General features: G+C 49.1%; 2 protein-coding genes across 2 annotated transcripts in view; both read right to left on the reverse strand.

Moving 5' to 3' along the window:
- The window catches only part of PPIL2 (peptidylprolyl isomerase like 2), a 32,493-nt gene extending 24,260 nt beyond the window's left edge, over positions 1-8,233 (reverse strand). The window contains exons 1-2 of the mRNA XM_081113579.1: positions 8,088-8,233; positions 5,556-5,605 (exon numbers count right to left, since the gene is read on the reverse strand). Of these exons, the coding sequence (XP_080969705.1) occupies positions 5,556-5,605; positions 8,088-8,119 (82 nt within the window). The 5' untranslated portion in view covers positions 8,120-8,233. The remainder of the gene's footprint in view (positions 1-5,555; positions 5,606-8,087) is intronic.
- A 1,805-nt stretch (positions 8,234-10,038) lies between these two features.
- Positions 10,039-16,284, reverse strand: LOC308535380 (uncharacterized protein). The gene is made up of 6 exons (XM_081114249.1): positions 15,895-16,284; positions 15,529-15,652; positions 13,450-13,667; positions 12,775-12,845; positions 12,409-12,513; positions 10,039-10,266 (listed from the first exon to the last, which is right to left on the reverse strand). Exons 1-6 carry the CDS (start codon positions 16,114-16,116, stop codon positions 10,092-10,094), a joined length of 915 nt encoding a protein of 304 aa, XP_080970375.1. The 5' UTR covers positions 16,117-16,284; the 3' UTR covers positions 10,039-10,091.
- Between the last annotated feature and the right edge of the window lie 1,307 nt (positions 16,285-17,591).

The following is a 17,591-nucleotide window of genomic DNA, read 5'->3' on the forward strand; positions in this document are numbered from 1 at the left end:
TATAGAGTTCAAAACCACACTTTTAAGGTCTTTAAAGAACTGTCTAGAAGCCGCCGATAAATTTAATAAGGCCTTCGAAAAGACTGGTGAGACCGCCAATAAATGTAGTGAGATCTTCAAGAAGACTAGTGAGACTGCCGATAAATGTAGTGAGATCCTCAAGAAATCTAATGAGACCCTCGATATTGTGATAAAGAATCAACTAGAAATTAAGCATACACTGACTGAAATAAAGAATATTATACAGACTCCCAACAGCAGACTAGAGAGTTGCAAGAATCAAGTCAAAGATTTGAAATACGAAGAAGCAAAAAACACCCAACCAGAAAAGCAAAATGAAAAAAGAATCCAAAAATACGAAGACAGTGTAAGGAGCCTCTGGGACAGCTTCAAGCGTACCAACATCAGAATTATAGGGGTGCCAGAAGATGAGAGAGAGCAAGATATTGAAAACCTATTTGAAGAAATAATGACAGAAAACTTCCCTTACCTGGTGAAAGAAAAAGACTTACAAGTCCAAGAAGCGCAGAGAACCCCAAACAAAAGAAATCCAAAGAGGACCACACCAAGACACATCATAAGTAAAATGCCAAGAGCAAAAGACAAAGAGAGAATCCTAAAAGCAGCAAGAGAAAGAAAATCAGTTACCTACAAGGGAGTACCCATACGACTGTCAGCTGATTTCTCAACAGAAACTTTGCAGGCCAGAAGGGAGTGGCAAGAAATATTCAAAGTGATGAATACCAAGAACCTACAACCAAGACTACTTTATTCAGCAAAGCTATCATTCAGAAGTGAAGGCCAGATAAAGTGCTTCACAGATAAGAAAAAGCTAAAGGAGTTCATCACCACCAAACCAGTATTATATGAAATGCTGAAAGGTATCCTTTAAGAAAAGGAAGAAGAAGAAAAAGATACAAATTATGAACAACAAATACACATCTATCAACAAGTGAATCTAAAAATCAAGTGAATAAATAATCTGATGAACAGTATGAACTGGTGATTGTAATAGAATCAGGGACGTAGAAAGGGAATGGACTGACTATTCTTGGGAGGGGGGGAGGAGTGGGGATGAGGGAAGAGATTGGAAAATAATCGTGCACCTATGGATGAGGACAGTGGGTGGGGAGTGAGGGCGGAGGGTGGGGTGGGAACTGGGTGGAGGGGAGTTATGGTGGGAAAAAAGAGTAACTAATGTAATAATCTAAACAATAAAGATTTAATTTTAAAAAAAAATACTTTATCTGCCAGGCCAGCGTGGCTCAGTGGTTGAGCATCGACCTATGAACCAGGAGGTCATAGTTCGATTCCCAGTCAGGGCACATGCCCGGGTTGCAGGTTTGATCCCCAGTGTGGGGCATGCAGGAGGCAGCCGATCCATGATTCTGTCATCACTGATGTTTCTCTCTCCTCCTTCCTCTCTGAAATCAATAAAAATATTTAAAATATACTTTTATCCAAATTAGAAAGGAGGAAGTAAAACTCTCATTATTCACAGATGACATGATGTTGTACATAGAAAACCCTAAAGACTCCACCAAAAAAACTACTAGATTTAATAAACCAATTTGGCAATGTAGCAGGATACAAAATCAAACCCAAAAATCAATGGCTTTTTTTTAAAATACCAATAATGAATTCTCAGAAACAGAAACTAAAACAATCCCATTTACCATTGCAACAAAAAAATTAAGATACTTAGGAATAAACTTAACCAAGGAGGAGAAAGACTTGTACTAGGAAAACTACCGGATGTTGAAAAAAAGAGATAGAAGAGGATATAAACAAGTGGAAGAATATTCCATGTTCATGGATTGGCAGAAATCAACATCATTAAAATGTCCATACTACGCAAGGCAATCTACAGATTCAATGTAATCCCTATTAAATTACCAACAGCATATTTCACAGACCTAGAACAAATACTCCAAAAATTTATATGAAACCAAAAAAGACCCCGAATAACTGCAGCAATCTTGAGAAAGAACAAAGTTGGAGGAATCACAATGCCAGATTTCAAGTTTAACTACAAAGCCACCATAATCAAAACAGCCTGGTACTGGCACAAGAACAGGCATATAGATCAATGGAACAGAACAGAGACCTCAGAAATCGACTCAAGCCATTACGCTCAATTAATATTTGACAAAGGAGGCAAGAGTATACAATGGAGTCAAGACAGTCTCTTCAATAAATGGTGCTAGGAAAATTGGACAGATACATGCAAAAAAATGAAACTAGACCACCAACTTACACCACACATTTTGGATAAAAGACCAAAATGTAAGTCGGGAAACCATAAAAATCCTAGAAGGAAACCATAGACAGTAAAATCTCAAATATTTCTCATAGCAATATGTTTACAGATACATCTCCTAGGGCAGTGGTCGGCAAACTCATTAGTCAACAGAGACAAATATCAACAGTACAACAATTGAAATTTCTTTTGAGAGCCAAATTTTTTAAACTTAAACTATATAGGTAGGTACATTGTTATTAACTTAATTAGGGTACTCCTAAGCTGGCCTTTGCAAAAAACGTCCTCAATCTGATTGAGGTACGTTCGCTGAGGTCGACCCCTTCCAACTCTCCCATCCACACTCGTCTTGTATACTTGTTTCGTCTATCTCCTTTCCGAAAACTGACTTCTGTGCATGGGCCACGAAGTTTCAATCGCACTGTACGTGTGCACCCACACGTGGTATTTTGTGGAAGAACCACACTCTAGGGGCCAAAGAGCCGCATGTGGCTCGCAAGCTGCGGTTTGCCGACCGCTGTCCTAGGGCAAAGGAAACTAAGAAGAAAATAAACAAATGGGACTACATCAAAATAAAGCTTCTGCACAGCAAACAAAAAACAAAAACAAAAAAACATCAGCCCTAGCTGGTTTGGCTTGGTGGATAGAGTGTCAGCCTGTGGACTGAAGGGTCCCAAGTTCGATTCCGGTCAAGGGCATGTACCTTTGCTGGGGTCCAACCCCAGCAGGTCCAGGGGTCCCCAAAGGTGTGGACAGAGTCGGCGAAGAGGGAATGACACGGAGACAGCGTTCAGTTGATCAGCAGCCTAGCCAGGATCTCTAGCCAAGTTCTGGTTAGGATCTCCAGCCAAGTTCTGTGTCCATGTTCTCTTGCTAGGTTCTCCGGCCAGGTTCTCCAGGTTCTCCAGCCAGGTTCTATCCAGGTTCTCCTGCCAAGTTCTATTGCCAGGTTCTGTCCAGGTTCTGTTGCCATGTTCTCTCGCTAGGTTTTCCAGCCAGGTTCTGTCGCCAGGTTCTGTCCAGGTTCTCCTACCAGGTTCTCTCGCTAGGTTCTGTCTCTAGGTTCTGTGGCCAGTTTCTGTCCAGGATCTTTTACCATGTTCTCTCGCTAGGTTCTGTCTCTAGGTTCTGTGGCCAGTTTCTGTCCAGGATCTTTTGCCATGTTCTCTCCAGCGAAGTTCTTCTGTCTCTGTGTAGGCTCTGTGTCTAGGTTCTGTGTTTCTGTTGTCTTGTTACATCTGTATTTATACCAGTTGATTCCAATCCTATCAATCTCTATTCCAAAGGTTAGGGCGTTTCTTATCTCCATTCCAGGGAGTAAAGATTATGTAGCTTAAGCATGATTGTTCGTAGTTAAAGTGATTAATTACCCGCCTGGCACTTAGTTAAGGGGTTTTATTCCCTCCCTAACTTCAGGGGAAAATCCCTACCTGGGGAAACAACCTTTCTCAGAGAGGTGACCTTGGTTAAAACACATAGTGCCAAGAAGGTGAGCAAACATATTAAGAACAGTATGCCATATATGCCAGGTCCCTTGAAACAGCAAGGATGGACCGGCTCCCGGCATACCTTGCTTGCGGGCACATCCCCAGTGGGGGGTGTGCAGAAGGCAGCTGATTGATGTTTCTCTCTCATCGATGCTTCTAGCTCTCTATCTCTCTCCCTTCCTCTCTGTAAAAAATCAATAAAATACATTAAAAAATAATAATAATTTTTAAAAAATCAACAAAATGAAAAGGGAGTCCACTGTATGGGAGAACATATTTGGCAATGATACATCTGGTAAAGGATTAATATCCAAAATATATAATGAACTCATGCAACTTAACAAAAGGAAGACAAACAATCCAATTAAAAAATGGGCAAAGGACCTAATAGACACTTCTCAAAGAGGACATACAGATGGCCAAGAGACATATGAAAAAATGCTCAAAGTCACTGATCATCAGAGAGATACAAATTAAAACAACAATCTCACACCTGTCAGAATGGCTGCCATCAACAAATCCACAAATGACAAGTGCTGGCCAGCATGTGGAGAAAAGGGAATTCCTAGTACACTGCTGGTGGGAATACAGACTGATGCAGCCATTATGGAAAACAGCATGGCGTTTTCTCAAAAAATTAAATATGGAACTGCCATTTGACCCGGTGATCCCACTTCTAGGAATATATCCTAAAAAACCCAAAACACCAATCAGAAAGAATGTATGCACCCCTATGCTCATAGCAGCACAATTTACAATAGCTGAGATCTGGAAACAGCTTAAGTGCCCATGAGGAGATGAGTGGATAAAAAAGCTGTGGTACATTTACACCATGGAATACTGTGCAGCAGTAAGAAAGAAGAATCTCTTACCCTTTGAGACAGCATGGAGGGACCTGGAGAGCATCATGCTAAGTGAAATAAGTCAGTCAGAGAAAGACAAGAATCACATGATCTCACTCATATGTGGAATCTAATTAACAGAATAAACTGATGAACAGAGTGGATCCAGAGACATGGAAGCATGGAACAGAGTGCGGAAACTCAGAGGGAAGGCAGGGTAGGGTGGGTGGGTGGAAGGTAATCAACTAAAATCGCCCTATGTATATACGCATAACCCATGGACACAGATAGTGGGGTGAGAGGGCCTGGGGCAAGGGTGGGCTGGAGGGGAGTCAATGGGGGAAAAAGGGTGACATATGTAATACTGTCAACAATAAAGAGTTAAAAATAAATAAATTAATTAAATATATTTTATTTTTTCATATGTCTCTTGGCCATCTGTATGTCCTCTTTGAGAAGTGTGCCCTGATCGGGAATCCAACCCAGGACCTCTTGTTCCATGGGATGATGCTCAATCCACTGAGCTATACCAACCAGGCGATAAAAACATATTTAAAAATCACACCAAGATTAGACATTTTCTCATTTATCTTCTTTTCTGACTTGTCTGTGTCCTCAGCCCATTTGTCTACTATAGTTTCCATGTTCTTGTTCATTGTATTATTTTTTAAATATATTTTTATTGATTTTAGAGAGGAAGGGAGAAGGAGAGAGAGAAACATCAATGAGAATCACTGATCGGCTGCCTCCTGCACGCGCCCTACTGGGAATCAAGCCTGCAAACTGGCATGTGCCCTTGACCTGAATCCAACCTGGGACGCTTTTGTCTGCAGGCCGACTCTCTATCCACTGAACCAAACCAGCCAGGGCCATTGTTATTTTTGACAGGCTCATTGTTGTGAAGACATCATTCCTTAATTACACCCCCACACATACCAAGGGGAAGAGAAGGATTTCATGCCTTACCTGGTTTCTTGCCACCATAGAAGTTAGTGTATTCAGCACAGGTAATGTACCTGAAGGAGAGAAAGAGAAATCTTACTTCCACCCCCTTTGTAAAGAGGACAGTCTCTGGAAGCAATGGATGATGAATCATTTTACTCAGTCAGCAAATGTTTCCTAAACACCTACGATGCAGAAGTCACATACTGATAATCACAATAGACATGGGGATACACAAACAAGGAACAAATACAAACAGTCCTGCTTTGCTCTGAAGAAAATGAACTGAACTTAACAGAGGCTGGATGGTGAGAAGGAGCCAGCCACGTGAAGATCTGGGGGAAGAGCTTTTCTAGGCAGAAGGACCAAGCAGGTGTATCACCTATAAGAGCCACGAAGCAGGAAAAGTTGTTGTGTCCCCATAAAGGGGTGAAGCCACTGACTGCATGTGGGGCCACGTGGCAGCAGGTGAAGGAGACACCGATAGTGACCTGATCACAAGGGGCCTGCAGGCCATGTGAGGGCCCTGGGTTTGCTGTAGACAGGATGGAAAGCTGTTGGAGGGTTTGAGCTCTGACACGATCTAACGTACGTCCTCAAAGCATCCCTCTGGTTGCTTCCTATGGAGGGACAAGCAAGAGAGGCAGCAGAAACCCAATCGGGAGATAACTACCAAGGTCCAAGGAGTTGACATCAACTCCCCTTTGTGGGAGCTGGTGGGCAAGAGAGTGGTCAGTTCCTGAAATTGCCAGCAGGACTTGCCAATGGGCTGGAGAAAAAAACTGCTGAGGGAAAGAGGTGCCAAGGCGAACTCCCAGACTTCTGACCCGAGCCAACTGCGGCGGGGAAAATGAGGGAGGAGAGCCGAAACCAGTTTGGCTCAGTGGATAGAGCGTCGGCCTGCGGACTGAAAGGTCCCAGGTTCGATTCCGGTCAAGGGCATGTACCTGGGTTGCGGGCTCATCCCCAATAGGAGATGTGCAGGAGGCAGCTGATCGATGTTTCTCTCTCATCGATGTTTCTAACTCTCTCTCTCTCTCTCCCTTCCTCTCTGTAAAAAATCAATAAAATATATTAAAAAAAGAAAATGAGGGAGGAGAGGCTCAGGCTCTGAAAAACAAGGTTCCCTTTGAGGCATGTTACATTTGATATTTCCATTAGACTTTCAGGTGAAGATGTAAGCAGCTGACTACTGCAAGACCAGATCGATCACCCACTGGGGGATGGGGAGGAGGACCCCCAAGAAGGGCTCGGAAGGAGAGAGGTGGCCAGTCATGTCACATGCTGCTGAGGAGCACGACCAAATGAGGACTGAGAACTGACCACCAGACTGAGCAACATGGACGTCACTGGGATCCTGACAAGGGCAGTGCTAGGGCCCTCGCTGGTTTGGCTCAGTGGATACAGTGTCGGCCTGCGGACTGAAGGGTCCCGGAGTCTATTCCAGTCTAGGGCACATGCCCAGGGTTGGGGGCTCCATCCCCAGCAGGAGGCAGCCGATCCATGATTCTCTCTCATCACTGATGTTTCTACCTCTCTCTCCCCCTCTCTGAAATCAATAAAAATATATTAAAAAAATAAATAAAAATAAAAAGAGTGGATTAGAAAACTGTGGTACATGTACACAACGGAATACTACGCTGCAGTGAAAAAGGAGTTCTTACCATTTGCAACAGCATGGATGGAACTGGAGAGCATTATGCTAAGTGAAATAAGCCGGTCAGAGAAAGGTAAATACCACATGATCTCACTCATTTGTGGAATGTAATGAACAATATAAACTGATGAACAAAAACAGATTCTGAGACAGAGAAGCATCCATCAGACCGTCAAACCTCAGAGGGAAGGTGGGGGAGGGTGGGGATAAGGACTTGTATACAAGCATATAGGCCTAACCAATGGACACAGACAACACGGGGGTGAGGGCATGGGGGGAGGGGCGGATAGAGGGTAACGTGGGATAAGGACACAGATGCAATAACTTAACCAACAAAAAAATTAAAAGAAAAAGTAAAAAGAGTAGTGCTGGGCACGAGAGCCTGACCGAAGTCGTTTCTAGAGACAGCAGAAATGAGCCAGTGGACAAGCCTGCACGCTGGAAGCAGGTGGCAGCTGGAGGGGGCTGTGGGAGAGGCGGGTGTTTGACACCGGAAGGCTCTGCACGTGTGTGTGAGCTGCTGCGCAGGGACCAGCGCCCCGGGAGGGGCTGGCTCAGGAGCAGAGCCCGCGAGCGGACAGGCCAAAAGCGAAGTCGGGGGCCGTGTCCGAGGAGCGCCCAGGTGGGAAGGCCGCGCCCAGGTGAGAGCACTTACGGTCTAAATTCTGAATCTAGGAGAGCAGACGCCCCCAAGCGGGAGATTTGGGCGGCTGGGGGGGAGGGGAAGGTATTGCTCCACCTGAGGGGACGGAAGCTTCGGGAGGAAGCGACACCTGAGGGGGTCCTGGGGTCCACTCTGAAAGCGGGAGCCGAAGACACCGGAGAGCGCAGAACCGGAGAGACGGAGGCCGAGCGAGACTCAGGCAGAGCCAGGAGCGCCTGGCTGCGGCTCAACTTACATCTTGTCCTTCTGGTGCTGTCGCTTCCCCATGTTGGCGGCGGCGGCGGCGGCAGCAGGACCAGCAGGACCAGCGAACGCGGAAAATCGTCAACATACAACCCAGCCAGCCGCGTCCGCCGAGATCCTTAAGTACTTCCGGGTCCCTCCCGGAAGTGGGCGCTGAGCATGCTGGGAATTGTGGTCCCTGGAGGCCAGCGCGCCAGTCGCTGTCGCAGCCGGTCCCTGAGCCGAGTTTCCCAATTGGGCTTTTGTTCGGTCAGAGCTGGACTGCCTCTGACTCGAAGCCCGTCTTCTGCCAAGCGCCTCGCCTTCCCTCCCAGCCCGACTCAGTGCCCTCCCCACTCAAACTCGTCTTGGTTTGGCCTGGGCCCTCAGGTCTTTTTTTTTTTTATGTATTTTTATTGATTTCAGAAAGGGAGGAGAGACAGAAACATCAACCGTGAGAGCTAACCACCAATTGGCCGCACACGCCGCCCACTGGGGATCGAGCCAGCAATCCAGGCATGTGCCCCTGCAGGGAATGGAACTGTGACCACCTGGTTCATAGGTGGACACTCAACCACTGAACCACCCAGCCAGGCCTCAGGTCTTTTAAGTAACCCACCTGGAGCCTGAAGTCCCACCAGCCTCCGCTCCATTTTTGCTCCCCTCAATGACAGATGTCTCCAAGCGACGTCCACAATCACTATGTACCCGCTCGCCTTCCATTCTCCCCACCCATTGGGTTTCCGCAGCCTCCAGGGCCTTCTCCTGAGTGGCCCAAGCCAGAAGGTCCAAAGCCCTCACTGATCCCTTGAGTATCTTCTGACCCACCCTTCCCTTGGCCAGAGCCCCAGACGTCTGTCTACACTCAAGTACTGGTGACCTTGCCCAGTCTCGCGGTTGGGTTTAAGTCCACTGGTAACCCTGACCCCAGCACTAAACTGCCAGTGCTCCAGACCCCTGACCTCTGCTCGGGTACCCACTGATTCCCCAGGTAATGTCCCCTGAGAGCGCGGAAGTCTCCTCCCCGCCCCCACCCCTTCCCTACCATACCACTCTCCGCTTACTTACCCAAACCCAGTTGTCCTGCCCTTCTCATCTCACCTCATGGCTGGCCCCTTCTCATTTATAGGTTTCAACACGTGTCACCTCCTCAAAGAGACCTTCCTCGCCCACCCACACACCCCATACATCTCTGTCTCAGCTCCCATAGGGCTTATCACAACTTATAATCGGTATTAATTGGATCTATATACTGGTTTCTCTCTCTCTCTCTCTCTCTCTCTCTCTCTCTCTCTCTCTCTCTCACACACACACACACACACACACACACACACACACACACACGGATGGGATGGATGTAAGTTCCTTAAGGGAAGGGGCCCCAACTGCTTGGTTTATTATCTCCAGTCCCAAGCAAGTTGTGGGACATACACAAAGGCTCAATGAATATCTGCTCATGTCCATCAGTCATTGTTTTGTGAAGGCTCACATCTCACATGCAGGTTTGTTTCTAAGGTCAGGGTGTGAAGCAACCATTAGAGTCACTATCTTTGAAATTCCCTAGGAAGGTGCCAAGTCGGAAACTGACACACCAGCTCATTTTACTCTAGGGAGGGAACAGATCACTGTTTCTAAACTTGTACCCAGATGAGGCTTGTGTTCAGGGGCCAGGTGTAGGAAGAAAAAAGGTAGACTTGCAAGTCAGTGGGGTCAAGTGAGGGGCCACAGAGTCACTGCAGGGAAAGGCATCGCTCTCTCCTCACTCATTTCTCTTTCAAGATGCACGTGGCTGAATTCCCATGTTAGATGGCAAGCGAGGGGAGTTCACAGTAGCACTGACCTGACCACCTAATGTATGTAAGCTCAGGCCTCAAGGCCTCAGGACAGCACTACCCTGACAAGCTCTTCAGGGTGCAGGGAGCCCATGGAGATTGCACAGCCCCTAAGAAGCCCAGCATGCAAAGGCACCTCCATGAGAACTTTATTCATTCCTCCGCCACAGTCTGCAGGGAAGAGGTTATGGGCCCCGCTTGTGGGGCACAGACTGTGTACTGCCATGGTCAGTCTCTGAGTCATCTCTAGGTCTGGGCACAGGCTGGAACTTGAGCAGGACAGGTGGAGTGAAAACGGGGGTCTCCACAGGAGGGGCTGGTGTCTCCTCGGTGTTGGGGGAGTCATTACAGGCTGAGGTCCTGTGCAGGAGACAGCCAAGATATGTCCATGAGATGGGACATCAACACCACCTGGAGTACACAGGACAACCCCCCTTCCCAGGCGGTGGGATGACTCTAGACACATTTATACTTCCAAAAATCTCTCCCAAAAATGTTTGTTCAAGGCTGCTCCCTGCAACAATGTTGTGACTGTGAAAACCTGGAAACAATCTAAACATCCATTAGGGAACCAGGTACAGCCATGCAGTGGACTATTCTGGGGCCGTTAAAGGAATGAGGTAGGTCTGTATATCCCAACAAGTAAAGACACCCCAATGCTACAGTAATGGAAAAAAGCAAGTTGCTGAGAAATACATACAATGTGATCCTGCTTTGGTTGAAAAATTAACCTGTGTGTGTATGTGTGTGTTGGAGGAGTACACATGAAACTCTTAGCAGCAGGACTTTTAGCAACAAGGGGACTCATATTTTATGTATGCATTTCTGTATTGTGAACTTTTCCCCATGGAATGTGTTATGCTTTTGTAAAATTTTTTAAACCAATTAAAAATAACCTATTTTTGCAGGTGGCATCATGAGAGCACAGCTCTCAGAAATCAATGTAACAAGAACCTAAAAATTGTCCCCATTAGTGAAATACTTCAAAAGGCAAGAATGGTTGAGCTCTGGCAAGTGTGGCTCAGCTGGTTGGGCACTGCCCCATGTACTGGAAGGTTGCTGGTTGGATTCCCCTCTCAGGGCACATGCCTGGGTTTCAGACTCTATGCCCAGTAGGTGTGTGGAGGAGGTAGCAGATAGATATTTCTCTCTCCCTCTTCCTCCTTCTCTCTCTAAAAATCAATAAAAATCTTTTTTTTTTTTTTAAGAATGGTTCAGTAAATGATGTTCCATCCATACAATGGAGTATTTGCATCTATTATTATTGGTGAAATTAAACGTGGGTGTGTTTGGTTTTTTTTTTATCCTTGCCAAAGTGTATTTTTTCCACTGATCTTTAGGGAGAGTGTGGAAGGGAGGGGGAAAGACAGAGAGAGAGAAACAAGGATGTGAGAGAGACACATCAATCGGTTGCCTCCGGCATGTGCCCCAACCAGGGTCGGGATGAATCCTGCCACCCAGGTACGTGTTCTTGATCAGAAACAAACCCGGGACCCTTCAGTCCAAGGGCCGATGTTCTATCCACTGAGCCAAACCGGGTAGAGCTGAATTGTATACGTTAATGTAAGTTAATTATGTAATATGTAAGTAATAATATATCAATAAGGCTATTCAAAAAGTTATCTGGCCCTAGCCGGTTTTGCTCAGTGGATGGAGTGTCGGCCTGCGGACTGAAGGTTCCCAGGTTCGATTCTGGCCAAGGGCACGTGCCTGGGTTGCAGGCTTGATCCCCAGTGGGGGGCGTGCAGGAGGCAGCCAATCAATGGTTCACTCTCATCATTGATGTTTCTATCTCTCTCTCCCTCTTCCTTCCTCTCTAAAATCAACGAAGAAATATTTTTTAAAGTTAGCTGATGCAATGAAACAGCCAGTCTAAATCATATTTTATTTTATTTTTTTTAATATATTTTATTGATTTTTTACAGAGAGGAAGGGAGAGAGATAGAGAGTTAGAAACATCGATGAGAGAGAAACATCGATCAGCCGCCTCCTGCACATTTCCCACTGGGATGTGCCCGCAACCCAGGCACATGCCCTTGACCGGAATCAAACCCGGGACCTTTCAGTCCGCAGGCCGACGCTCTATCCACTGAGCCAAACCGGTTTCGGCTAAATCATATTTTAGAATAACACTCAATGATACAGTAAATACTTAATATCCGTAAGTGAAAACACACGGGTGATTTTTAAAACCCCATATTCAGTAAATCCCTGCTTTGCAAAACAAGCATGTATATAAATCACAGATAGGGCTGCCCATGTTGATGGAATCATTCCCTTTCTGTTGGCGTCTGGGCTGTTTCTAATTTCTCACCGTGACAAACAGTAGGGAGCTTTTCCAGCACTCCTGATTACATAAGGGTCCTTCCTGGAAGTGGAAGGCATCATCATAAAGACCATCTGCCTAGCCCTTGGCCACGCCACCACAACGCTGGTCAGAAGCAAAGCAGAGGCTGAGCCAGAAGGGTACCTGGCCCCAGGGATGCTCAGAAGCACACTTACCAGGGGAAGCCAGGGTAGTGGAGCTTGTGAACACCGTTTCTGGGCAGGTACGAGAAATGGAAGCCTCCAGGTCTGAGGACCAAGGGGGTCAGATTAACCATGTGGCTGCAAGACAGGGCAGAGAGGCACTGTCAGCTCTGGGATCCTCCTAGGCGGGCGTCTCCAGTCTTGGTGCGCACCACTCTGACATGGGGACAGAGATTGCTGAGCCCAGACTCCTTCCTTGAACAATGAGAATAACCACTCAGGACTGTGGCGAGGGTTAACTAGGAGGTGGGGAGGAAATAATAGCCGAGCCTGGCACAAAGCATGCTCCCCAAAATGCTCCCTTACACTTACCTCGAGCCCAAAGTAAATTCCTTTTACCTCTTTGGGTTCGATGACAGGCCAGGCCAGTTTAATTTCACTTCAGAACTTGAAACTTCCAATTTCTCCGTCTGCAGGAAACAAAGGTAATGTCAGGACAAGTTTGAGGGCCTCACCGTTGGGGGGGGGGGGGGGATTACCTATATGAGAACTATGTGGCTTTCATTTTAATCAGCAAATATGTCAGGCTCCTCCTCTGTGCTCAACTGAGAAGGTCCTAATCCAGCCTGGGGAGGAGGGGCTGGCTGCGGGGAGTGTGTAGGATAAGCGGGTGTCAGGAGGGGTAGGAGGTGAGGAAGGGCACTACAGGAGAATGACAGCCTCAGAGAGTCATGATGGCTGGGGTGGGGGGAGGGGGGGTGGTGCTGTGGTCCTCCACTTGTCCTCTGGCAGCCCTAGGATTCTGCCCGGTGCCATTTGGGGTTGCCTTGCTCAGCTGAGGCCAAGCAGGTAGCCTTCGACCCCTACCCCAATTATTCAACCAGAGTAGCCCCCCTTTTATTGCTTTATCCACTGCTGTTCCACCCAAGGCTTTGCCTATCGTCTTAAAAAGGGCTCTGCTGCTTAAAAACAACATTCTGAGAATCACTGCTGTGGGCTCAAGAGAGCTGTGGGAGTGGCTGCCCCTCCCAGGATTGTAAGGGCGGGGTGGGGGGGGGCAAAACACCCACTGACCGACTTGCTAGGCAGCGGAGGAAAGGGGCCAAAGACCCTGGGCATAGTGTAGACAGAGGGTGGCGACCGGACCACCACAGAGGACACGGTGGTGGCAGGTGGTGGCAGTGGTGGAGGTGGCAGCAGTGCTGGCGGCAGGCATGGGGAGGTTGACCGGTTCCGCAAGAGGACGGGTTCTAGTTTCTTTACTTTTGGCTTCCTTCTCTTCTTCCTGGCTTCTGTGACAAAAAGGTGCCAGTGGGTGCCTATCCCTCAGCCAGAACAGGGTGGAGTGGGGCCAAACACGATGGTGTTTTCAGCTTCTCCAACAAAGAGGGGAGGCGGGCCCCCCCCAAAGGGCACCACATAGCAATGCCTAGACCCCCTGTTGACAGGCACCAACATGCACCATCTCACTGACACCACAACTGCCTCACGTTGAAAGGGTACTTTTGTCCCTATCTTCAAGTGGAACCAGAAATTCCAACTGTACACGGCACAGGCAGGATCCACGACCAAGCTGCCTGACTTCAAGGGCAGAATTTCATGGGAAGTGATAGGGTATCACTGCCAAGGAGGGCTGGGTTTGACCTGGGCAGGTTGGTCTGCTGCTTCCCCCACCCCCAACCAGTAGGGCAAGAGGAAAGTTCTTGAATCCGCCAGTACTCTTGGGGATCCAGGCCCTGGACAATGAGCCCACCGACTATGCCCAGCCCCAGGGCTGTTCTGGGGTGTGCAAAAGGCCCTTCTATGAGAAAACAAACCCACGGGGAGGAGGTCTTGCAGAAGGGGCTCAGGGAGGGAATCTTTGAGGGGAAAGACACTGGGGTCTGATTCCTCTCCTCTCTCCATGTTAGGTCTTCCTACTTCAACAAGTCTCGCTATAGTTACTGTTCAAAGTTGAAGACTACCAACAAAGTGGGTGTTAACAGGCTCCTCATACCGCCTATCAGATCAGCTCATCTAGAATGAGGATAATTAATACCAGGGAGCACTGTCCTGGAGGTTAAGACCTTGCACCCCGGAACAATCCAGACCTGAGTTCAAGTCCAGACTCCATGACTTACTATGTGACCTAGCCTCCCTGGACTGTTTCCTCTTCCGTAAAACAAGGATAAAATAACATCAACGCTACCTCAGGAGGCGGTGGTAAAAGGTACACATGCTGGGCATCCTGCCGTCAGATGAAATGGTGTCGTGGGGCACTCACATTCGGCATCACGGAGAGTGAAACACCCGGGTGAGCTGGGCCTCCCGGTGTGATGCGGAAGAAGGTAGCTCCACCACCAGCATAGTCTATTGCTGACCACAAACCCACCAAAAGAACTGAACCCAAATCTAATCGAGGCAGGAGAGTGCCTGTCCAAGAAACACAGGCAGAGGGGGACAAACATCACTGATGACCAAGACAACAGATACAAATCCATGATGTGGGATAACCCTGTGGTCCTTAAAAGACAACACTGTTCTTCCAGTCCATAGCCGGGAGGAGAGGAAGTAGGGCTTCCCTTCCACCTCAAAGGGGACTTCAGCAGCAGTGGCCTCGGACCCTCGTTTGCCATCCCTGTGTGGTCAGTAATATGGTACTAGTACCCTTTCATTTTACCCTCACAAGTGCCCCAATGTGGACACAAATTCCATGGTCACCCTAGTGAAAAGGAACCTAGGAGGGCTACCAACCAAACCAATGCGTGGGCCTTCTTGGGTCCTGAAATGACAGAGCAAGTGTAGAAAGACTGTTATGGACCTTCTGGGAGATCGTATATGGACTAAGTATCAGTGAATATTAGGGAACTGTTGTTAATTGTATCAGGTTTGACGTTGTGATCATGTCAGAAGCTGTCTTTTTTTTTTTATTAAGAGACGTTAAAAAGTATTCAGGAATACAGTGATGTCTGAGATTTCCCTTAAAGGGGGGTAGCGAGAGTGAAACAAGCCTGGCAAGACGGGGGGAGCTGCTGAAGCTAGGTGACGGGTACTTGTGTTCACTGTAGCCTCTAGTTCTGCGTTATGTTCACTTTCATAATGAAGACTTCAGGGACAGTGGGTCCTGGGTCAGATTTGCGGGGTTACTCGGGGCAGACAGAGGTTGAGCCTCACTCTGGGAGTAGAGGTGCACACGGTGCATGCTCCTCTTCAGGTGCTCCAGGCGCTGGTGCATCTCCACGGCGCCCATGCTGTTGCAGAAGTTCAGCTCCCCCTGGACTGCACAGAAGAACTTCGCCTGCGACGGCAGCGGGAGAGGTGGGGCAAGAGGAAGGAAGCTGGACCCGTGAGCCGCCTGCCTGCCTGCCTGCCGCACTCCCCAAGCTGGGTTGCCTCAGGCTTCTCAAAGCCCCAACTCTGCAAACCCAGCTGGGCCCAAGCCCTCCCTCCTTCCCCGCCCCCCATGCCCAGAGTTCCGCCCTGGAGGGCAGCAGGACTTCCCCGCCCCCAGCCTCCCGCAGCTCCCCCTGCACACCGCACCCAGAGGAAGGAGAGGAGCCCGCGCCGCTCGCACTCGGCCTGCTTGTCCTTCCGCACCACCCTCTCGGCCAGCGCCGGGTTGCGGTCGAGGCTGCGGAAGAGGCGGCGCAGTGCGCGCTCCGTGTAAGTGGCCGCCTGCCTCTCGAAGGCCTCCTCGGATATGCGCTGGCAGAAGGTCACACTCTGGGGGAACTCGCTGTCGAACTCGTCCAGGATCTCCATTCGGTGGGGCTGCGGGCTGGCGGCGGCCGTCGGGGCGGGGTCACCGAGGGTCCAGGCACGCCGACCCCACCCGCTGCAGGCTGGGCGAGAAGGGCCGCTCCCTACGCCCCGGCTCAGGTCTGGCTCAGGTCTCGGTGGGCGGTGGGGGCCTCGGCACACACCCGCTCTCTTCCCGACAGCCTCAGCGCCGCGCCCACCCTGGCTCCAGCCAATCCCCTTCGAGATCGCTGACGGGCCAACTCGCGCGAGAGGGCCGCACGTGACAATGCCCGCAGCTCTGGGCATGCGCTCTTGCACTTTCGAGGGGGCGAACACCACAGGGCAGGACTAGACCTTAATTCCCACGCGGGCGGCAGGGCTTTGCTCAGGGCTGGCCGAGGGCCACACCAAGAACATGGTAGGCGCAGGAACCCTCCAGCTTCTTTAAGGCCCACGCCCCCCCCACGCCCCCCCCCCCCCCCCCCCCGCCAGCTTCCAGCCCTGTCCCATCTCAGCTGCGCCCCCTCCTCATAGTGTATAGCCTCCCAGGCCTCCAGCCAGAGCCTTGCTTCTTCCGCAGACAACTTCCGGGGGACTTCACTCTGCCCCGACTCCAGCCCCACACTTTTCACCGCTTCCTCTTCCTCTCCAGCATGAAATCCACCCTTCTCCCGCTTGTCCTCTCCCCCATATGGTGGGCAGTTAGACATGAGCAGAGTAGGAAGGATAGGCCAGGTACACAAGGTCACCAGGGTGGAAAGTCCCAGGTGCCTGGAAAAGACCGTTGTCGGGTGGAACCTCACCCCCAGGTGACCTTTCTTCTCCTAGCATATCGTTGGTCATGCAGCTCCCCTGGCATGTGGCTAGTCATGTGGTAGACTCCCTTCGAGGAGGAAAGGGGGGTGGAGAGTACACTTCCATACAAGACCTTGCATGACCACTTCCTGAAGCATTAATCCCTCAAGACAATGAGAAGACCTGAATCAAATAATCTTAGGAACAAAGCCTGGGGTCTGTTGACCAGAGACAGAGTTGCCATCAAACTGGAGAGAAAAATCTAGGCCTCAGTTGTGTTTCAGTTCCAGGCCCAGAAAAGCAGCCAAACCAAACACCATGGCTGAGGACTGGTGGGGGTCAACCAATCAGTGGAGACCAGGACCCTAAGGACACTCCTGATATTCTATTGAGATCCTTCCCTGAAACCTCCAAATAAAAGCCCTTAAGAAGAAGGACCCACCAAGCTGGTGTGGCTCAGTGGTTGAACGTTGACCTATGAACCAATTCCAAGTCAGGGCACATCATTGATATTTCTCTCTCTCCCTTCCTCTCTGAAATATATATATATGATGAAGGACCCAGCTCAAGCTTTCTCTCTAGAGCACACCTTGCTTTCCCCCCTTCCCTCCCCCCAGGGGCATTTTCTTTGCCTCTCTTTCTCCCAAGCTCCAAGGGTCCTGCTTTTGTCTCTGCAACCTGTTTCCTGAGTCCATGCAGCC

The sequence above is a fragment of the Myotis nattereri genome (assembly GCF_964212035.1).
Source record: "Myotis nattereri genome assembly, chromosome: 19".
Classification (NCBI taxonomy): domain Eukaryota; kingdom Metazoa; phylum Chordata; class Mammalia; order Chiroptera; family Vespertilionidae; genus Myotis; species Myotis nattereri.